This window comes from Notamacropus eugenii, chromosome 3, assembly GCF_028372415.1.
Source record: "Notamacropus eugenii isolate mMacEug1 chromosome 3, mMacEug1.pri_v2, whole genome shotgun sequence".
In the NCBI taxonomy this organism is placed as follows: Eukaryota; Metazoa; Chordata; class Mammalia; order Diprotodontia; family Macropodidae; genus Notamacropus; species Notamacropus eugenii.
The window spans coordinates 467,575,041-467,598,735 of record NC_092874.1 but is presented as its reverse complement, the minus strand read 5'-3'; the positions used below and the strand labels follow the sequence as shown (position 1 = coordinate 467,598,735).

At 43.7% G+C, this 23,695-nt stretch overlaps 1 protein-coding gene across 1 annotated transcript in view; it reads right to left on the bottom strand.

Annotated features, from left to right (window-relative positions):
• The window catches only part of DENND6A (DENN domain containing 6A), a 65,250-nt gene extending 43,196 nt beyond the window's left edge, over positions 1-22,054 (bottom strand). The window contains exon 1 of the mRNA XM_072598853.1: positions 21,767-22,054. Within this exon, the coding sequence (XP_072454954.1) occupies positions 21,767-22,039 (273 nt within the window). The 5' untranslated portion in view covers positions 22,040-22,054. The remainder of the gene's footprint in view (positions 1-21,766) is intronic.
• Positions 22,055-23,695: the final 1,641 nt, after the last annotated feature.

The window sequence follows — 23,695 nt, the reverse complement described above, 5'->3', positions numbered from 1 at the left end:
CCTGAGTTTAAGACTGACCCAGCTCCTGCCTGGGAGGAAACAAATTACCCATTAAAACATGAGTAACTTAACAATCCTCATTATTCCCTTAGAAGTCACCTACAGTCATAACAATATGGTACAATGGACAGAGACCTGAATTGGGAGCAACAAGAGACCTGCTTTCCAGTCTAGCCTCTTCCAATCTCCGAGCTCTCTGAGCCCCAGCTCTCCCATGTTTAAAAGGGGAACAGGCTCAGATGATTTCTTAGGACTCAACCAGCTCTAAATTCTAGGCTCTTCCAGGGTGGCTGTGAAGATAAATGAGACAATGCATGTACAGAATGGACCTTAACCATCACTGCTGACCTTCCAAGGCCTGATCTTCTCCAGGAGCCTGGGGCCACCTCTCCATCCTCTAACCAAATCTACCTTTTCTTCAAGGGCCACTATTAAGAGGATCACATACTTGGAGGCAGAAAGAACCTTGGAGTCCTCTAGTCCAGTTTTTACAGAACAGGAAACTGAGGCCAGGGATATGAAGTGAATTCCCCGAAGTCCCACAAGCAATAAGGGCAAGTGTGACAATTCCCATTTTACAGATTAAGAGACTGAGGCTCAGAGATGAAGTGACTGACCCAAAGTCCCATAACCACTGAGTAGCACACCCAGAACCTCTGCTTTGTTACAAATAATTTCTACTACATTCATGGTTAAAAATAACCATGAAAATGCCTTCAAAATATGAGGGGAAAATTTCTTTGAACCTCTAAGTAATTTACCAACTTTTAGAATGTAAACTTGTATCTAACTTGAGAAGTTCTTTCCTTCCATAATTCTTTCTAATTGTTCCTATTATATTAAAAAGCAGTTCAATCCTCAACCAAAACTGATTCTTTCCACTCAACATTCTTTTAAGGTAATAACACAAATATTATTAAATTATTTAAAGATGAGGAAACTGAGGCTCCAAAAGATGAAGCAATTTTCCCCATCATGAATGGTGCAAGGGGCTGGGCTGGAGTGTGGAAGGGCAGCCTGAGAGCCAGGAAGCCCTGAGGTCAAGAACTGCTTCAATCAACCAACCCCAGGTGAGAACAAACTGACTTAGAAAAACACAAATGAACATTCTATGTTGTACTACATTTATGTTTATTTTGCTAAACATTACCCAGTGACACTTTAATCTTTGTTCTAGGCAACTTTCTAAGGTAGAGATATCACTAGGGGCCTGCAGATCCAGACTAAAACATCACTGGGAAACACTTAACAAAATACACAGACAACGTTCACCTGCTTTTCTAAGCAGTATGTGGTCCCAAGAGCCACCTGATCCCACAACTAAGACTCAGACGCTGCAGATAAGGGGCTGACCTCTACTAGATCGAGTTTCCTTCCCCATTTGATCTCCTTTATACTCTTAAACACTGAGAACTCTCAAAGGCCTTTGTTTATGTGGGTTATTATCTATTGATAATTACCATATCAGAAATGAAAATATCTTAGTATTATAATGATAATACATTTTATCTTGAGGATGCCCTGAAAGGATCTTCGGGATTCACAGGGGTCCAGGCACCACACTTAGAGATCTGCTGCCCCAGACCAATAACAACCATAGGCCCACTTCCATCCCTATTCCCAAAGAGTTACAAAGTGGAAGTGAAGGTAGTCAAAATCACACTTCTGGACTCATTCGAGGCCTCTGTCCTGGCCCCAAGACCTTCTCCAGAACCTGAGGCCTCATTACCACCAGCTCCTGCCTTGTTTCCCATGGCCACTACCAGAATCTTCCTCTCCCCCCATTACTCAACTCCCCTGAAATTCATTCAGTCCGAATTTATCCTCCAGTGAAGACTGTGGTAGCTGCTAATTTATCCAACCCCCAAGATGCATTCCTTTCTCCCTATCTTTGTCTCCTCCCAAACCCTTGCCCTCAAACTGGGGGCCTTCCACATGCACACTGATGTTCCCACAAATGACCCAAGTTCTTTAACTCTAATACAGCATATTCTCCCAGTCCACCCCCCGCTACACACAGAGATGGGTGTCCCCTTGAGACTGCCACACCCACAAATTCAAAATCTCTGGAAATTCCTCTGCCATCTTTCTTTTAGCCTTATAATCCTAATCTTGTTCCACTTCTACCATGACCTCCAGTCCCTCCATCCCATAGTTCTCTCAAAAGTGTACTGGCTCCTCTCTTCTCCCATCCCCCTGATGAACACATCACCTCTGGCCTATCCTTTACACACCAGGCCCATCACTGATCACACCTTGCCTTGGATCATTTCTGCTATCTATTACCTTCATTCCTTTTTGCATGCTGCTCGACAGAGCTGGAGGAAATCCACTACAAATGACACCACAGAATCTCAGGTGAGCTTTCACTGCAGTCGCAGAAACCTTTTATTCATCCCTAATCAGTTCCCTATTCTATTCATTGCAGCAGCTGGTCCAGATCTTTCCATCCTTTCTCCCCTCCTCCCCACAGTTGCCTATCTTGCCTCATACTTCAAAAAACACAAGCCACTCATTGAGAGTTTTTTCTCCCTGCTCATTCATATCTCTCAGATGTCTTCCCCTCTAGTTTCTACCTTGACCCAACTCATGTAAAGAAGGGGTCGTTCTTGCTGAGGTAAATCTCGCTACATGCAAGACTGACCCCATCCCTCCCATCTTGTCAGCAGACTGCCCTTTTTATCACCACCATCTTTCCCCATCAAATGGCTGTTTAATCGCTTTCCCTTGATTCTCAAGTTGCATATTTCTGTCCAGGTCACAATCCCACAGGCAGCCAGGTGTGGACCCTCTGTGTCATCCCTGACACCCCACCAACGCTCCAACCACATATCCACTGTTGCCAAGGCTTCCCGATTATACCTCTGTACCATCTCTTCGGTATGGCCCCATCTCTCCTCTGCCAACTCCCCGTCCTCACCCCCTGGTGCAGGCCCTCGTCACCTCACACATGGATTACTGCCATAGCTGCTGCCTCAGTCTCTCCTCCTCCAATTCATCCTTCATTCAGGTGCCAAAATGATCTTTCTCATGTGCATGTCTAACCATGTCACACTCTCCTCAATTAATTCAGTGGCTCCCTGCTACCTCCAAGATCAAAGAGAAAACTCAGCTTGGCATTCAAAGCCCTTCACACCCTGCTCCCTTATACACTGCTTCCCTCCACACAGTCTATAATCTAAGCAGCAATGATATTCATGCTGTTCCACTGCCCCAGCTCCATTTCCACACCACCAGATGCTAACCAGACCTACCACAGGCACCTCAGGCTCAACATGTCTAAAACAGAACTAGTCTTTTCCCCAAAACCGCTCATCTATTCCTGCCAAAGGCCCCACCATCCTTCCCAGCACTCAGGTCTGCCACCTCAGAGTCTTGCTTGACTTTTCTTCCTCTTTCCCAGCAGCTGCCCAGTGGTGGACATTCCATTCCCACATCTCTCTCCCTATCCCCTTTTCACATTGACACAGCCATCACACCCGAACTTTCTCCTTAACAAAAGCTCCCCAACTGCTGTAGGACTTTCCCTTCTCCAATTCATCCACCATACAGCTGCCAGGTCACTGATAAAGACCTATGGGTTCTCCACCACCTGAAGGATAAAACACTAGCTCCTTAGTCTGGCAATTAAAATATCACCAGCTGGCTTCCCAGCTCCAGACAAATTCTTGTCCCTCTTACATAACCTCCCATGTCCCCTCACCATGCATCTGAAAAGGCTGTTCCCCATGCCAGAAATGCACTCCCTTTCACCAGCAACTCAGAGAATCCCTGGCTTCCTACCAAGTTCAGCCTAAGGGCTTTGTCCTACACAAGACTTGTTCTGATTCCCTCCTTACTCTCATTTGGATTGGGAATAGGATATCCCCCAAAACTATAGCCATAAATCACTGACAAGTAAATGACTTCCCTTTTTATGGTCATTTGATAATAATTATAGTCAAATACAAACCATCTATTAAGTGTGTAAGTGCCAAGCACTATGCTAAACAGGCATGGTCAGACCTTCTAAGATCACTGAACAAAGTTGTTTCAACAGTTGCATCTAACAAGGAGTTTTACATAATTTTAACATATGCATGGTAGATATCTTGCTGGAAGAGAGCCTATAAATCTGCACTTTCCCCTACAAATCTAATATTTTTTTTTAAAAACAGAATTAATTTCATTTTTGTGAGATCACTCAGTGCTCACTCCATCCAGCGCCTTCCAGTTTTTCTTGAAGTATGTATCCAAGACAAACAGTGGAAAAGCTTCTGATTAGGGTTTTATTTCTTTAACTGCTTTCATTTCCAGAAGATTAAAGTCTATTTTTTATCATCTTGTCCCATGCCCAACTTCACAATTAAGTCACCAAGTCAGCCATGTTAACTTAGGTGGATCTTCAGTTTCAATTCCCTCTTAACCAGCCTTCTTCTAGTCTCCTCCATATTCCTCCTCAACAAAGGAATGCCTCTAGCAGACATCTCTGAGGGTTCCACAGGACACCAAACCCTGAAAAGGCCAGCTGGGTGTGGGCAGTGCGTTTGTAGCTCCCAGCTACACCCCTCCACTATTAGGGAAGTCTGTAATACAGTTTGTCCAATGCAGCTGTGGACGATCCTCTGACAAAGCACCAAGCCAGGAACCTAAGGGGTAGTCGGAGAGACCCAAACATAAGATGTAAACCAGTCAGACTGATATCAGTAACTGGTAAAATTCTACATTGTGTTATTAAAGGGATGGCTTGTGACCACTAAAAAAGCAAGACATCAACAATGACAGCCTGCACAGTAAAGAAATGATGCCTATACAGTGCTTTAAAATTTACAAAGCATTTTAAACATCCTTATAGATTCATTAAGAACAGTCACAGCAGACTGGCTTTATTTTCTTTTCTGACAGGGTTGCTAGACTAATCTAGAGGCTCAAGGACTGCCACAGCTATAATCTACTTGATTTCATCGGAACATCAAAGACAAAGTTTCCCATGAAAAACCTAGTGGACAAAACTATAGATTGGATAACAGTAAAGGTGGTTGGGGGTGGACATGGGAAGCTGCTGCCCAAAACATGTTTAGCATCAACGTCAATCTAAAAAGACGTGGAATCCAGAGCATCGGAGGCCTCTGGCGCAGCCATGTCTGTGTTCTAGTTCTATGCATGATGATAATAATAGCCAACATTTATACAGCACTTACTGTGTGTCTGGTATTGGACCATGTGCTTTACAATTGTTATTTCATTTGATCTTGACAACAACACTGGGAGGGCAGTGTTATTATTATCCCCATTTACAGATGAGGAAACTGAGGCATACAGACACTAGATGAAGGCATGTTTATTAAATTTGCTGAGTACACAAAGCTAGGAAGGATAGCTAATATACTGGATTAATGAATGACAGAATCAGGATCCAAGAAGATCAACAGACTCTAAGAGTGACCCAAAGTAACATCTTGTGTCTGGGTTCAAAAAGTCAACTACAGAGCCAAGGGATGGGGAGAGCCAGAAAACCACTCATGTGGCCAGACCCTGGGGAGCCAGTGGACTACAAGTTCAACCCGAGTTAGCATTGAGGAGGCATGTTACTTTATCAAGCTTCACTGCTTGAATACTATCCAGAGGCATATACTAACTTGTATCAGTTAGACAAGTCTTGGAAAGGCATTTTATACAGAAGTGTACGTGCTTGTGTGAGGTTCTGCCTTCATCAGACTATGTCTAACAGTGGTAATTTAAATAGTTCTGGGTACCTATCAGAGATCCATTTAGAAAGCCTGACACTGATAAGCTAGTGAGAACCCAAAGAATAATCAGGTTAGTGAGGAAAAATCGGCCAAGTTGCCACACATGGAAAAGCTGAAAAAAAAAACTCAAAAAGTTTTGTCCCCAAAAAAGAAAGCTGAGGGAAGGGAGGGGGTGGTATAAGGACAGGATCTCACTGCCGTGTTCAGGTACCTAGATTACTTCATATGGAAGGAGTATTCCGTTTGCCCTCAGGTGGAAAGTAGAGGATGTCTAACTTTGGCTCACCACAAAGCAAAGTTTCTGAGAAGTTCCAGTTGTCCAAACACAATAGGGGTGGCCTCTAGGAACAGAGTTCTCCTCATCACTGGAAGACTTCAAGCAGAAGTTAGCTTACTACTGGGGAGGGAAAATGGGGGAATCAATGATCTGGGTGTGGGCTAGGTTGGTTGAACCCGGAGATACCTTCCAACTATAACATCCTATGAATCACATTATTTATACCTCAATACCTAGCCACAAATCCTGCTTTCAATTTTTCCACTCCACATCTCGACCCACAAGGCCACTGTTAAAAGACACTCCAAGGGCAGAGCCAAGATGGTGGAGTGGAAAGACACATATACTCTAGCACTTCCCCAACAGCCCACAAAATACCTGTAAAAAGTGACTCTCAACAAATTCTAGAGCAGCAGAAGCCACAGAACAACAGAGTGAAAGAGGTTTCCAGCCAAAGATAACCTGGGAGGCAGACATGAAAGGTCTATCTCACCAGACACTAAGTGGAGCAGAGCACAGCCCTGGCTGTGGCACTGGCAGGAACAGGACCTGAACAGATCTCTGGGGCAGAATTCCCAGCAAAGAGGGTCCCAGATCCCTCAACCCACAAGAGACAAAGAAAGTTCCAAAGGGCAGTGTGGGAGGGCTTTCCCAGCTGGAAGAAAGGGGAACAGGGTTCCTTCAGCACTGATCTCAGGTGGCAGCAGCAGCAGCTGCAGGTGGCTGGCAGCTATGCCACAGCAGCCTGGGTCCATTGTCCAGGCAGCTCAGCTTAAAGCCTCTGGCAGAACTGAGCAGCTGATCTGAACCTCAGCCCTCAGTGGCACCCCATCTCCACCCAAAGCCCCTGGAGGAGTTGAGCAGCTGATCTGAATCTCAGCCTTGAGCAAGGCACTGGGGAGAGGAGGAGCACTAGGACTCTATTCTTGACAAAGGATTCAGAAGTCAAGTAACTAGCTGGGAAAATGTCCAAAAAAGGGAAAAAAAAATAAGACCATAGAAGGTTACTTTCTTGATGAACAGGTTTCTCTTTCCATCCTTTCATATGAGGAAGAACAAGGCATACTGTCAGAGGAAGTCAAGGCCTCTGCCTCCAGTACCTCTAAAATGAATATGAAATGGGCTCAGGCCATAGAAGAGCTTGAAAAGCGTGTTAGTAGCCTGCTAAAGGAGAAACAAACAAAAAAAAAATGCTGAGGAAAATAACACCTTTAAAAAGAGGCTAACTGAATTGGAAAAAGAGGTCCAAAAAGCCAATGAGGAGAAGGAGACTTTAAAAAGCAGAGTTAGCCAAATGGAAGAGAAGGTTCAAAAGCTCACTGAACAAAATAGTTCTTTAAAAGAGAGAATCCAGTTCAGGGAGGGTAATGACTATGAGATAAACCAAGCAGGTAGAAAACAAAACCAAAAGTTTGAAAAAACAGAAGATAATGTGAAACATCTCATTGGAAAAACAACTGACCTGGAAAACAGATCCAGGAGAGACAATTTAAAAATTATGGGACTACCTGAAAATCATGGTTAAAAAAAGAGCCTAGACATTCTCTTCCATGAAATTATCAAGATAAACTGCCCTGATATTCTAGAACCACAGGGCAAAATAAATATTGAAAGAATCCACCTATCACCTCCTAAAAGAGACCCAAAAAGAGAAACTCCTAGGAATATTGTGGCCAAATTTCAGAGTTCCCAGGTCAAAGAGAAAATATTGCAAGCAGCTAGAAAGAAACAATTCGAGTACTGTGGAAATACAATCAGGATAACACAGGATCTGGCAGCTTCTACATTTAGGGATCACAGGGCTTGGAATAGGATATTCCAGAAGTCAAAGGAACTAGGATTAAAACCAAGAATCACCTACCCAGCAAAACCAAGTATAACACTTCAAGGGAATAAATGGTAATTCAATGATATAGAGGACTTTCAAGCATTCTTGATGAAAAGACCAGAACTGAAGAGAAAATCTGACACAATCAAACACAAGAATCAAGAGAAGCATGAAAAGGTAAACAGGAAAGAGAAATCATAAAGGACTTTCTAAAGCTGAACTGTTTAAATTCCTACATGGAAAGAAAATAATAAAAATCAAGGGATGAAGGAGGAAAATACTGGGAGGAGAAAAGGAATGGGGCTGGCTTTTTGAACTCATAAAAGAGATAAGACAAATCTTGTTCAATGGAGGAGAAAAGGGAGAAGGTGAGAGAGGAAAAGTGAAGCTTATTGTCTTCACATATGGCTTAAGGAGGGAAGAACATGCTTACTAAATTTGGTATGAAAATCTATCTGACACTATAGAAAAGTAGGGGAGGAGGGGACAAGTGGGATGAGGGGAATGATAGAAGGGAGGGCAAATAGGAAAAGAGAGTAACTAGAAGTAAATACTTTTGGGAAGGGACATTCTAATGAGAGAATAAAAAAAGGGAGGGACAGGGTAAGATAGAGGGCAATATAGTTAGTCTTATACAACATGACTACTATGGAAGTCTTTTGCAAAACTACACATATATAGCCTGTATTGAATTGCTTGCCTTCTCAGTGGGGATGGGTAGGGAGGGAGGGAGGGAGAGAAGTTGGAATTCAAAGTATTAGAAACGAATGTTGAGAATTATTATTGCATATAATCAAGAAATAAGAAACACAGGTAATGGAGTATAGAAATTTATCTTGCCCTACAAGAAAAGAAAGAAAATGGGGATAAGGGAAGAGTGGGGTGTGACAGAAGGGAGGGTATATTGAGGGAAGGGGTAATCAGAATGCAAGGTATTATGGAGCAGAGGGAGGGGAGATAGGGAGAAAAATTAGAACTCAAAATTTTGTGGAAATGAATGTCGATATCTAAAAATAAATAAATGTAAAAAAAGAACTGTAAAAAAAATTTTTTAATTAAAAAAATTAAAGAAAAATAAAAAAATAAAAGACTCTCCAGTTGAGTGGTATATTAACCAATATCTTTTAAAATCCATACCAATGATCTCCTTTATTACAAGATATTACATGAAGTGACTGCATAACACATCAAAGGGGAGGGGGGAACGTTATATCATCACTAACTGAAGAAAGACTTAAAAGAAGAATAGCATAAAGTAAACCTTCACTGGAATGCAAAGAATATAAAACAATCACAGGACAAAACTCACATCAACACATCAAGTACCTGTGATTTCCTACTTGACTTTCCTGGGCCACTGGCCTATAATAAAAAATCCATTTATTACTCCAGAGTTAAGTTGGAGGGGGTTGCTGGAGACTGAAAAGTTAACTGATTTGCCCATGGTCACACTGCTAGAAAATGTGTAAGGCAGAACTGGATTCCATGATGACTCCAACTGCATCATTCTGTCTACTACAGAAGGCTGCCTTTGATGTTTAAATTTACCTTTAAAAATCTGTGCTAAAAGCACTGTCCAAAGCCAGAAGTCCAAGAAGTTACAAATGGGTCATTCATTTCCTACCAAGGATAAAATGGTCCATGTGGATTCCCTAGGAGCCCCTAATTCTCACACCTGGAGCTAGTCCCTGCCTAGACCTCAGGTCCTGGGTTTCCTGTACCATACCGGACCTGTCCACTACTGACCACCTTATCCAACTGGACCATCACTGATCACCTATACTCCCCCTACCTGGAAAAATGACCTCAGTCCCTGCATCAGACTCCCATGGCCTTTGTCAAATCTTCCAATTTCCAACATCAACATGCCCTAAAGCAGATGTGGGGAACTTGCAGTCTCAAGGCCACATGTGGCCTACTAGGGTGGCCTTTTGACTGAGTCCAAGTTTTACAAAAGAAATCCTTTTATTAAGGTGACTTGTTCTATGAAGTTTAAATTCAGTCAAAGGGTAGCACTTAAGGACCTAGAAGGCCACATGTGGCCTTGAGGCCACAGGTTCCCTGTCCCTGCCCTAAAAGAAGAGGACTGATTCAAGGAGATAACTATCAAAGAGAAAAATTCAGATCAAACCTGACACACTGAAGAATCATAGCCAACTTTTTCTGGTGTTATCTGCATTTTGCATCTTTTATTAGCAATACAGTCTGGCATATATGACAGCCCTCTACTGAGAGAAGACCAAAGATAGGAAAAATAAATCTTAAAGGGAAAGACACCATGGGACAGTCTCTTCACCTCCCTTTTCCAACCCTACAAACGGCTCCCAAACTACAAGGTCTCAGCCACTGGCTGCTCTCTCTTTCTAGCCTAAGGCACCACAGCACTGCAATGACATAAGTTTTGGGTCTGTTTCTTAATACAAGCAGTAAAAGCCGGGCTTTCCTCTACATACTGATGACAGGCCAGGACCAGAGAGGTGGTCATACTCTAAGGCCTCCTGTCCTCACCTGCTCCCTTCTTTCTTGCAGTGCGAAGGCCTTTGCTCTGAACGTGGGCCTAATTCTACATGTGTCTGCCCTGTCCTTTTCCCTCCACAGACTAATCTCGTAGTATGGAATCCACTCTCAGACTCATATTCCTGCATGTCCAGTCCTCAAATAGTTAATACCACCCCCAGACCTTTGTTACCATGTTGCAGCAGTCAGCCTTTGCCTAAGCAAAGGGTCTGCATAAACTTGGGTCCTAGCTGCCCCTCATTTGAACTAACTTGCTGCCACAGGACCTCTGATTCCGATAGAATTATCTTTACAGATAAATGCTACAGTTTTACAAAATCATGATTAAAGTTAAATCTAGGATGAGAGTAAAAGATTTCAGCAAATGTGACACAGTCTAAACAGAATATCAAACAAACAACCTTTAAAGATTTCATTCAATTACAGTTATAATGCAATTCCAGTTATTAAGTATCCAATCTGTACAAAGGCACCCCGTTACTGTAGCGGTAACAAAACAGTTCCCAAGTTTGATTCCAGCAGTGAAACTGTGTCAAGGGAGCCAGACAATAGTCAGACAGAGGTCTTGGGATCAAAGTCTAACTGCAACAAGACAGCCCAAGAGAGCCCTGGTCAAGTCACTGACACTCCAGGGTTTCCCCATCTATAAAAACGAACTAGCAAATAATCTGCAAGGTCCTTTCTAGCACCAGTCCTAGGTCCTAGGATTTCATCTCATTTTTAAAATATTCACAATCCAGGATGGCAATTCTAGACAGAAGGCTAGAATCAAAACCCAACCACTGTGACCAAAGTCAAATTAATCCATCTCCAAAACATGCTAGATTCAAATAAGTTTAAAGATCTAAGAGGGACACCCAGTGTCAACTTTAAGAAGCTAATTTTAAACTGCAGCATATTCTCTGAATTCTTTTGAACACTCATCCAACAAATGTCAAAGGCAGTCCACAAACATTTGGAGAGGATCTTCCAAAGAAAGGCATGGTTGTTTTTTTAATGACCTTGGTTGGAGGGAAGAGATGGGTACTCTGAAGTGGTGAGCAAGGAATGCTAGATCTGAGTCCAAATCTCTTAAGTACCAGAAATTCTTCTGCATCTCTTCACTTCTCCTAGCTAGTTTAAAATTCCTACAATGAGATTTCTCACCCTCAAAGCACATGCATCAAGCATTTCAACCTCAGCATCTTAGCTACATCTTGGTCCCCTCCCCTACCCCCTTTGCTCATCAAAATCCCATATCCTACCCCTATCCCCCTACAACTCTGGCTCAAATCCTATCCCATCCATGAAGTCTTCTGCTGCCCAAACTGAAGTGTATACGTGTACACACACACACACACACACACACACACACACACACACACACACACACACACACACACCCCAAAACGTAATAGGAATTATGGTCTGTACCACTTACATGCCACATCAAACTTGGCAACAGTTAGCCTTCCATTTGGGGAATTCGTCTTATGTCTCCCTGATTTGTGTCCTCTGCCAAACTGATGAGCATGTCTTTTACATCTTAAACTCACCACAGATGCAAATGTCGAACCCTGCTGAGCGGTATCTGTGCTGCACTGGCAGTCTCTTGATGTCAAGAGAAAAGGAGAAAGAGCTCAGCACACATTGGGTGAGTGGGGTGGCTCAGTGATCTAGCAAGCCAAAGTCTAATGTGGTAAATGACAAGCAGGCGAGAATGGGTAGTGGCCTCCATCTCCAGAAACAAGATCAGTGACCATTTACATGCTTGAACATGAAGATATTCCAAATATTCTTCAATAAACACAAATGTAAAATTATTATAGCATTTATACAGCTCTTTAAAAGGCATTAATAATAACTATCTCTTATACATCACTTCAAAGGTTGAAAAGCACTTTACACACATGTGTTAATTCACTTTAACCTCACAACCACCCTGGGAGATTGGTGTTATTATCCCTACCCTACAGGTGAAGAAACTGAAGCATAGTTTAAATGATCAGTCCAGGGTCACACAGCTACTAAGTGTCTGAGATAGGATTCAAAAGTAGGTCTTCCTGACTCCAACTTCTGAACTCAACGAAAACACAGATAACTGTAAAATTCAATGGACGCTATGAGATTTTCAGGATTTTGGCGGGAAACACTAAATATGAGTAACAAATTAACCTTTTCCCCAAAGTATAGCTTCCTTTTTATTGGATCATGTGAGTTCAACTGGATCATAGATAATACCGCAACCATCTACAGGGAACCATAAAAATCATTTCTCCTAAAAAGTAAAATATTCCAAGTCTCTGGTTTTCTTTTTTTTTTTTTAAGCCCTTGGCTTTCTAAGTGATTCAGAGTTAGGATACGGTTTGCCAGTTTCATTTTTCTAAAACTTTTCATTTCCACTTCAATCTCATTGCATTAACTTTTCATCCCACTCATTCTTTTAGTGCTTAGAATACAATCACCAAAGAGATAAATAACTGGAACAAGTTTTTAGGTCTACCCTCCCCCCTTTCCTTTTCATCATCTGAAAGTCAACAATGGCTTGTAAAGAGCTCAGGATGCACACCTGAGGCGAGTTCTTTGTGATTCTTCCTCGGTCTCTCCCTAGAGTTCATGGCAGATAAAATCCCATTTGTATAATAACTCCACGAGGAAACAGGAAATGAACAGAATCAGGATTTTTCATAATTTCTCCTTCAACAACAAATTATCCTGTGTTTATTTTCCTGTTATTTTCATAAACTATATTGTCCCGGAAGAACCAACCATCAAGCATTTTATTTAGTGCCAAACGGCCAGGAGCTAAAAATTAAAAAAAAAAAAAAAAAGAGTTCCTGCCTTCAAGGAACTTATGCCAAAGGTTGGAGTTTATATGTGCATACCCCTTGCCCCACTACGAGGTCATGATGTATGAATGTGATGGAATACCACTGTGCTCTCCACCTCCAGGTAGAAAAATGATGGGAATCAGAAAGCAAATTGAGGCATATTTTCTTCTATTTCTTTTTTTTTTCTTTTGGTGATGGTGAAACATGGCTAATGCAGAAATCTGTTTTGCATGTCTATACATGTCTGTGATAGGTTTTATTTTTCTTGACTTCTCAATGGCTGGGTGGAGGGTGGATGAGAATCTGGAACTGATAAAATTGAATTTTTCAAAAGTTTTGAGTTTAATAGTTTGAAAATATTATCGAAACAACAATGTGGTATATTAGATAAGGCAGTCAAGCGAAATGTATTCAAATCTGTTGACCTGTTGAAGAAAGACAGTTCTGGAGAAAACTGAAGATTTGCTTGGACTGTTGCAAAGTGGAGGAGGTAGAAGCAAGAAAATAATGTATGATATTAACATTAAAAAAGATGGAGTCTGAAAGACCTAAGAATTCTGATCAAAGAAATCACAATTGCAGAAGAATACTACCCATCTCCCAGGAGTGATGGACTAACATGTAGAATAAGACACTTTTTTAGACATGGTCAATATGGGAATTTATCTTACTCAACTATTTACATTTGTTGCAAGGGTTCTGGTTTTCTTTTTTTTTTTTTCTTTCTTTTTCTGGGGTTAGGGGAGACAACAGGGAGGAAAAAATGAATGCTTAATAATTTTAAAAAGAATATTTCATTTTTTAAAAGAGCTTATTCCCCAGGGGAGGGGGGGAGGTGAGAGAAAGGAAAATTGGTTGATAATTTTAAAAATAAAATTTATTTTTTAAAAAATTAAGACAAGCAAGTCATGTGATCTTCTGCGCCTCAGTTTTCTCATCTATAAAATGAGGGCACTAATGATCTCTCAGGTTATCTTCAGTTTTTAATCTTATCATCCTAGAAGATATTTTAACCTTTATTTATTAATTATGTGTTCCATGTTATACAGGCCTCTCCTTAGAAAGGCCACTATTTCCCTAGCCCAAAAGGAAGTTCTGAATATTCAATGCTGAACAACTACATTCAGAAATCCAGTAAGGGCTTTTTTTTTTTTTTTTAAATCTCTGCCACGGATGTCACACATTGGGCCAATTTCAGTTTCTTCATTTACCAAATGGATAGATTCTCATCACTCACTACATTACTGCATTTTTGAAAATACAACGTATGCCAGAAGGTGTGTTCATCCTATGCTGCCGAAGAAGACCATGCCATCAGAGAAATGATGACGTGACTTGCACTTGACTTTGTTTGGAGTGAGGGAAGGCTGTGCAGGTCACCAGCCTCACTTCTTCTTCAGAGTCATCTGAATCCAGTGATCAGATATTCATCAGGATGACTGGAGATGACCCAGGATGAGGAATTGGGGTTAAGTAACTTGCCCAAGGTCACACAGCTAATGAGTGTCAAGTGTCTGAGGTGATATTTGAACCCAGGTCCTCCTGATTTCTGCATTGGTGCTCTACCCACTGCACCACCCAGCTGCCCGGCAGAAACTGTAAAAACAAGTTGGGTATACAACATTCATGTTGACCCTAGGCAGAAGTAATTTCCTTCAACTCTGGTATATAATACTAGGGAGAAACCAGAAAACAATTTTATATCTGGAAACAGCATCTCGTCTAACAGTCAGGGATGGCTAATAAAGTTGTGGTTTGTCAATGGAACAGAATATTATGCCACAACAAAAAGCAATAAATATGAAAAACACAAAGAGATATAAGAAAGCATTATACAAATGAGAGTAAATAAAGCATAAATAAAACATGCATGTACCAAAAAAAAAAAAAACTCCAGCCCAAAAGTCTATTAAATACACAAGTGAAAAGATCAGAAAAGGGCAGAGCAAAAAATAAGTTTGTGCTTATTCTGTTCCTCTTTTGAAGATCCTTTTCATTTTAGCAAATTACATGAAGTTTATGCTTTCATATCCACTTTACAACTTTGATTTCTGGTTGAAACTTATTAACTTTTAATTAAGTTTTTTCTTTATAAAGAAGAGACAACTTCATAATTAACTAGCTATAACTGTCAAGGGATTCAAACTAAAGTCACTGTCAAGCTACTCCAATGGCTCCCCAGGATTTCTAAGGGTTCATTCAGTGGGGTACAAATATCCACCAGCTATAACAAACTAGAATGGCTTCAGGCGGGAGCCCTGACAGTACCTGCCTGAGGGCTTTGGAGCCCCCAAGAGTGCCTACCTGTGCCAAGTCCTAGCACAGAACAAAGCAGCACATGGTAAGCACTTAGTAAATATTTGCTGACCGATTAATCCGAAATTCTGGCACGACCCTCTCTGGCTTTCACCTCCTACCATTTCTCTCCTCTCAACACCCCTTCTTCACCCTCATGGAGACCTCTCATTCTTCTACTTCTTTGTACTCTCAGGTTCTGACTCTACTTGCCTCCTTCTCCAACCTTAGTGCAGTCTTTCCAATTGTGCTCTACAGTCCCGGGCCCTCTTCTCCTTCCTCAGTCCTCCCCTCCCCACCCCACTCCTAGAGGCGCTCTTCTCATCAGACCTCACTGGCCTGCACCTCATCTCCTCCTCTACAGCCACTGAAGAAAGCTGTAGCTGGCCTCCTCACCTTGCTGACTGGGCACATTCCGAATGCAGCAGGTGAAGCCTTCTGTCCTCCGGTGCCTCCCTCAGTGATTCCCAACCTCAGTGCCCACAGAAGCCTTCATTCTCTCTCACACAAACACCCCCTTCCCACCTTAGAACCTTGCCAGGAGGCCACCTGACAAGAGAAAGCTCCCTCTTCTCCCATTCTCTCTCCCTCCAGGTCCCTTGTCATCATCTCCCAGTCTCTCCTGCTGTTCTAGTCTGTGACAAAGGGCCCTCGACATGGGTTCTTGATCCCATCCTCTTCTGGTTTCTCCAGCAGACTGCATTCTCAACCGTGCCCTCTCTCCCTCTCACCTCAGCAACTGCTTCTCTCCCTACTGCTCTCAAACATACCTAAATCTTCCCCATCCTTAAAAACCCTTCACTAGACCCTCCTATCCCCTTGGGTGACTGTCCTATCTTTCTCCTCCCTTTTGTCCACACTAGCCATCTCTACTTACTCTCATCTGACTCGCCATCACCTCCAGGATCAACTAGAAAGGCCTCTGTTTGGCACTAAGAGGTCATTTTGACCTACACCCACACCCCAAATCACTAGTTCTAGGTCAATCAAAAAGAGCATTTTAATTCAAATGAGTAAAACTTTGGCTGGGAAGTAGTGGCTGCTGATCACTGCAGGCCTGAGGAAAAGAGTAGGCTGAGCTAAGGCAGTGCTGACCCCACTGAAGTTTATAGGCCAGTGAAGGCCGAGGACACAGACACTGATGAGGCTGAGAGAGCTACAGACCATGAGTGCAAGAGGGAAAAGTCACTGCCAAAAAGCAGAGTGAGGAAAGTCTTCACGGAGAGGGTGGCACTGGGCCTGGCTTTACAAGAAAAGCAGAAACAAACTCAAGCAGAGGGAAGATGTATTTCAAACAACTATATTTAAAAATAATAACAATGGTTGACATTGATATAATGATTAAAGTCCTTTCCACATATAGAATAATCTTTGGGTCATAAATTTTAGAGCGGGAAATTGCATAATAAGATAATAGCCAAAATTTCTATACAGTGCTTACTATGTGCCAAGCACTGTGCTAAGGGCTCTTAATGATCTCACTGTAGCCTCACAACAACACTGGGAGGTAGGTGCTATTATTACCCCCATTTTACAGATGACGACACAGAGGCAGACAGAGGGTAAGTAACTTGCCCAGGGTCACACAGACATTGAGTCTCTGGGGTGGCCTTTGACTCAGGCTCCAAGCCTGGTGGTCTCTCCCAGCTCCCCTCATCAGACAAGAAGACTAATTTCTTCCCCCCTGCCTGAATGCCCAATTCATCCCACCCTCAAATAACATTCACTTAACCTTGACCTCCCCTCAAACTGTGGTCCTGTCTCTCTCCTCCAATGCAGGGCCACAATCCTACAAGGTCACCTACACAGGCTTGGGAACATCCCACTCACTTCTTGGAATCTGGCTTGGGATCCCACCATTCCATTGAAACTGCTCACTCAAAACTTACCAGCCCTCTCTGAATTAATAAATACAATGGTCTTTTCTCAGTCCTCAGCATTTCTGAATCCTCCACAATTTCTAATACGTCAATCACCCATTCTCCTGGATCCTCTCCTCCTCTGCCTCAATGAGTCTACCCTGTCAAGATTTATTAAGTTGCTATTACATGCAAAGCACTATGCTAAGCCGGATCACACAGAGATAAAACAAAAGAAGTCTCTACTTTCAAAGGGTTTACATTCAATATTCTTTAATCTTACTGGTATTTCTTACTTAAAACCAGTTAACATCAGTTACTAGCTAGTAGGAATCTAGTATTTACATGTTTCTACCGTGCACTGGGAAAAGGCAATGACAAACCAGCACCAAGAACAGTAGGCCAGAATCTCACACCAACTCTCTCCCCATAGATACAAGTTGACCCAGATCTCACCATTCTGGGGAACTCACCGAAGCAATAAAAAAAGAAGAAATGCTCCCAGTGAATATCAAAGGTTTCTTAACTAAACAAGAGAGAGCAACATTTACAAAAAATAAAGCAGACAACTTGGATTACAGGAAACTGAAAAGTTTCTACACAAGAAAATTAATGCAACTAGGTTAAGAAGGGAAGAATTAAATGGGGAAAAAAATCCTAAATTTTCATATAAATTTGATATCCAAGATATGGACATAACTAATAGATCTAAGACAAAAAGCCAATTCCCAAAAGATAAGTGGTCAAAGAATAAAAATAAATTTCACAAAAGAATTAGAAACTATTAATAACCATATGGAAGAATGCTCCAGAGCACAAGAAAAATCCCTGAGGTTTCACTTACTATCTAGCAAACTGGCAAAGAGGACAAAAGATGGGATCAATTACTACTGAAGGACTTGTGGGAAAATAGAGACACCAGTGCATGGCCGCTGGAGCTCTGAATCAGCACCACCATTCTGGAAAGCAGTTTGGATTTACAGGTAAAGTGACTAAAATATCCATACCCTTTGACCCAGTGATTCCACTACCAGGCATATAAACCAATGAGGCCATTGATAAGAAGTCTCCACAGACACAAAAATATTTATAGAAGCATTTTTTTGTAGCAGCAAAGAACTGGAAAAGTTGATGCCCATCAACTGAGGAATGGCCATACAAAACTGTGGTATGTGAAGTCATCTAAGGTTAATTACTATGTTATAAGAAATGACAAATACCATGAACACAGAGAAGCCTAGAAAGACTTCTATGAATGGAGACAGTGAAATCAGCAGAGCTAAGCACACAAAACACCCAGCAAAGTCAGTGCAAAGGAGAACCACAAAACAACTGGAATGAATTCTGCAGAATTCCCAAGAGCAAGCCTGGCCCCAAAGAAAACAGCTCCCTCCCTCCTCCCACACTCTCTGGCAGAGGCCCTGGGGTGGGAACAACACACATATTTTCAGACTTTTGAACGGTATTAATTGGTTTTGCTGATTTGTTTCTCTTCTTTTCCCCCTGTTTTTTAACTTGTTATATGGGATGGCTCTGTAAAAGAGGAAAGGGAGAGGTACTTGAAGGAATTTATGTAACATAAAAATAAAATATATCAAAATTTATTCATGTAAAATCTAAAAGAAAGCACATATATAAGGTGCATATATGCATACAATCAGCCTCAATTCCAAAGCCAGATTTGGAGGAAGTGCCTTTTCTAAAATAATCCCTAGACTGATGGTCACCGTTAAGTGAACTTTTCCCATTCAAAATTGACCTTAATATTTGTTAAGCATATTTCATCTGAATCAAAATGTTCAGAGATCTGTACCCAGTGTGAGATTTATGCGGGGTCCCCACAATCCACTAAGGATAATCTTGCCACACTAGCAAGAAGACTGTATGAGAAGGATTAATCTAATGCTATTCTGAAGGATGGGGGGTTGGGGGGGAGGTGTGAGAAGAATAGGGACAAGGTTTGTTTCTAACAGGGGCCAAAAGCAAAAGGTTTCCTACTGTCAAATATAAAAGCCACTGAACCTCAATACCATATTTCTCAGGAATTCAAGTGCAATGACATCAAGAAGCAGATAGAATTTCAAGTTCATAGATGGTAAGGTTTATACATGGTTTATAAATTTCTTCATTTCCCCAAAGCTTTCAAAAGCTGCTGCCCCTGTTGATAAATTAATGAACCGTTCATTCACTACCCCTGACTAATTCTTCAACTCTCCCATCTACTCAGATTGTATAATTGATAATCTTTATAAATCTGCTTAGAGGGCAGTGCTAACAAGGTCCTAAAGTCCAAGTCAGACGTCCTTCTGGCACCCATCCTATAATCTCAATGGCAGAAGGAGCTCCCTCTACTAATGCAGATGGGTCCCTGTCCAGCACTTTAAAGTCCTGGAGAGTTTCCAGGTACACTAAGAAGTTAAATGACTAGCCCCAGGTCCTTAAGGAGAGGGTAGAACTCAGATCTTCCCAACCAGAGGATCAATCAAAGAGCCATTCCTTCTTTAGATCAGCAGAAGGTCCCTGAGGTCAGACAGTCATTTCTTTGGTGTTTTTGCATTCTGTAACACAGTGCCTGGCAACGTGAGAGACATTTAATAAATGGTCTAAAATTCAATAAGCATGCTGTCTTAGGTAAGAAAAACTCTGTACCACAGTCAGATTTCACACTTCACACTGGCCAGTCTTAAGGCAAAACCAGTAGATCACAAGATGAAAGGAAATAAAAAACCAACACTAATACTGAACCAAACTTGAAATCCATGCCCTACAGACAGTGACGGTTCATAATACTTACACCCATTTTTAAAAGGACCTTTTCATCTACAAATACTGGACTCTTCATATAGGAAGGACAAACCAAACACAAATTCCTTTTTGCCTAGCACCTCTGCACCAAAAATGAAACCATGACAATGTTTCCTGTTCTACACCCATCCTAACATTTACTTCCTAAATATTCCAGAAGCACTCATCAGTTACAAGAAATAGCCATCAAAAAAAGGGAAATGAATTTAAACAGAAAACACTTGATATAAGGGCTTGCTCAAAGATTAAAGACTCTGTAGAAGAGTAGAATATACCAAGAGTGAAAGCCTCAGTTTCTTCATCTGTAAAACGGGGGTGGGGTGGGGAGGAAGACTGGATGGCTCTGAAGTCCCTGCAGCTTCTCCCAGCCTCCTCCCACTTGCACTTCACCAGAGTGTCAGGGCACTTTTCTCTATTACAGCTCTGTAAGTCAATTGCAAACACACAAGCCCAAGCTTCCCTCGCTCCACCTGCTCCCCATGAAGTCAGTCAAACCAAGAGGGTCAATGAAAAACTGAACACTTATAGAACAAAGAACAGGGAATCAGGCAGTCATATCCCTTTTCTCCCCATCCTCAGCACAGCCAATGAGTGCAATGCAAAGAGTGCTGGGCTTGAAGAAGAATGATCTGAGATACCTGGGTGATCAATAAATCCTCTAAGCTATCTGTGCCTCAGTTTCCTCTTCTGTAAGATGAGAGGTTTGGGCTAAATGGTCTCTCCGTTCTCTGCCAGCTCTAGATTCTTTTTGTTATTTAGTTGTTAAGTTCTTTCTGACTCTTCATTTAAGGTTTTCTTGACAAAGATACTGGAGAGGTTTGCTGTTTCCATTTCCAGTGCATTAAGACAATGGGAGGTTAAGTGACTAACCCAGGGTCACACAGCTAGTAAGCCCTTGAAGCTGGATTTGAACAGGTCTTCCTAACTCCAGGCCCAGAGCCCTACCCACTGAGCCACCTAGCTGCTTTCTAGCTCTAGGATCCTGTAGTAAATGGAAAGAAATACTCATGGCCTTTTCCCACTCTCAAAAAAGTGTTCCAGGCAGTTCCGTTATTATGGTTCCACTTATCAACTGCTTTCTTCCACTTATTAAAGGATCCAAAGCATACTCCCTCATTAGCTTTCCCAGAGTCAATGTGTCAGTGAAAAAACCCAGTATGAATGGAGCAAAGCAGAGCAACTGTGTTGCCCCTTTTGTGCCCATCCTTGAGCACAGTCAATGAGATGTAGTGTGTGCAAAGAGCCCTGGATTTAATCATCAGACCTGCGTTTGAATCCAGCCCAGTACAGAAGTACTTTTGTGATCGTGGGCAAGGCCCCCAGTGCTCTGGGCCTCAGGTGGGACTGGACCTCAAGTTCTTGACCTTTAGGTCTAAGAGTAACATAAGCAGCTGTGGGCGCCAAGGCCTGAAGGGGGACAGAAGGGAAGGACTGCCAGGAGGGTGTGGAGAGGACAGAGGGGGAGAAGAGGAAAGGGAACAGGAAAGAAGGGGGGGGTGGCAAGGAGAGGGGGAGGGACGTGGGGGGAAGGGCAGGTTGGGGGAGGGGGGGAGGGGCAGGGGGCGCAGGAACAGAGGGGGGGCTTTCCTTTGTCCTGGGGGAAGGGAGGGGAGGCTAGGGGGCTCCCGCGCGGCCCCCGGCCTCACCTCCACGGCCTGGCCCAGCTCCAGGTCGAAGCCCACCACACACACGCAGTGCAGCCAGGCCGAGAAGCCGGCCCAGCGCAGCCGGCCCCGGCCTTCCTCCTCCTCCTCCTCCTCCTCCTCGTCTTCCTCCTCCTCCTCCTCCGTCGCGCCTGCCGCAGCCTCCTCCTCCTCCTCCTCCTCCTCTTCTTCCTCCTCCTCCTCCTCCTCCTCCTCCTCCAGGGGCCGCCCGGAGCCCGAGCCCGGGTTCGAGCCCTCCAGGCCCCTCCAAGCCATGGGCCGCCCCCGCCGGAGACGGCTCCGGAAGATTGCCGGATGGCAGGGCGCGTGCGCGGAGCCGCGGGGGCGGGACAGGGGGGGGGCGTGGTCATGTGCACACGTGACCCGCGGAAGCGGCGCTGGGAGAGGAGAAGGAGGAGGAGGAGGAGGGAGAGCGGGAGGGAGGGGGAGGAGGGAGAACGAGAGGAGGAGGAAAGAGACAGCCTCTCCTCCTCCCCTCCTCCCCTCCTCCCCTCCTCCCCCGCGCCTTCTGATAAGAATAGACTGAGAGGACAGCGGAGGCGGCTGGAGCCTGAAGGATCCGGGCCGGCCTTGGGCGGGACTTGGATTCAAATGCTCCCACCAGCACACACCTCTGCCCCCGCGCGAAGCCTTCCGAGCCCGAAGCCTCTGGCCTGTTGTCTCCCCTCCCTCCAGCAGGGCTGCCCTGGGGGGTCAGGACTCCTGGCTCCGGACCACGAGCGCGCCCGCGCCCCCTCCCTTCACCTGGGCCATTCCCGGAGACCTGAAGTTACGTCACGGCTTCCGGGGGTGCCGCCCGGCTCTGCCCTCTCTGCAGGGGGCGCGCGTGGTGGCGGGAGTCCACCCCAGCCGCCCAAAGTGGCCTCTCCGAAAGAGGCCGTTCGGGGCTAGTTCTGAGTGCTAGAAGAGGCATCCCTGAGCCCACAAGTCTGGGCATTCCCTGGGAGGGTTGCCCCAGCCTGGGTCCTGTCTGTCGCGGGTCCCATAGAGGGGAGATGTCACCCCAAACCAGGGTGCCTTGAGACATCCACAGGAGACACAAATCTGTCCTCCACCTCCATCCATCCTTTTCTCTTTTCCAAGCTCTATCCTCAGTTCATTAGTTCATCCTCAAAGGACTCCGTGGCCAGACCCTACCCACCCTCATCTGAAGGTGATTGTCTTTTTTGCCCCCTGCACCATCCCAGTATACTCAGTGTAGCCCAACAGGGTACAGTGGGAGCGCTCTCTCCTGTGATTGGGACTTGATACACCTATTAAGGCAGTCTGGGACTGTTAGCTCTTTGGCAGCCTAAGACACTTCTGGCTCCTGATGCCCTTGCAGGCATCTAAAACCCTCCTCTTGTACTTGAAAGCCAGGCCAGGATGGCTTAGCCAAGAACTTGATGAGATGTGTGCGTGCACGGCTCGACTGCCCTTCTAGGATTACTAGTTCTGGAGAAAGGCTTCAAAGCTTTCCAAACCAAATTCCAAGCACTTTCCCTATCTTTCTGGTTCAAAAAGAGAATGCTGTTCCCTGATGGGGCCTCATGGTCTCGTCTTATAGAATTGAAGGAGAGGAAACCTGAATGTATCCAAGTTCGTACTTGTACTGCTGCGACTTACAGCTATGAGGAATGAGCTATTCATAACCCAGCTCAAATTCCCACTTCCCCCAGGGATATGGGGTTACATATTTTTAAAGACATTCTCCTCTTCCTCATCCCTCCCCCTGTGTCCATAACATTTGCAGGCAGACGTCTCCCTTGTCCCTCTCACCAAATGTCACTGGGACAACATCACAATCAACAAGCATGTGAGTGACAGATGGGAGACAACATGCATGGTACAGTACAAAGAAGAGTGTATGTGAGGTCAATGTACCCGTGTCTCATCCCAGCTTTGCTGCTATAACCTGGGTGACTTTGGGCG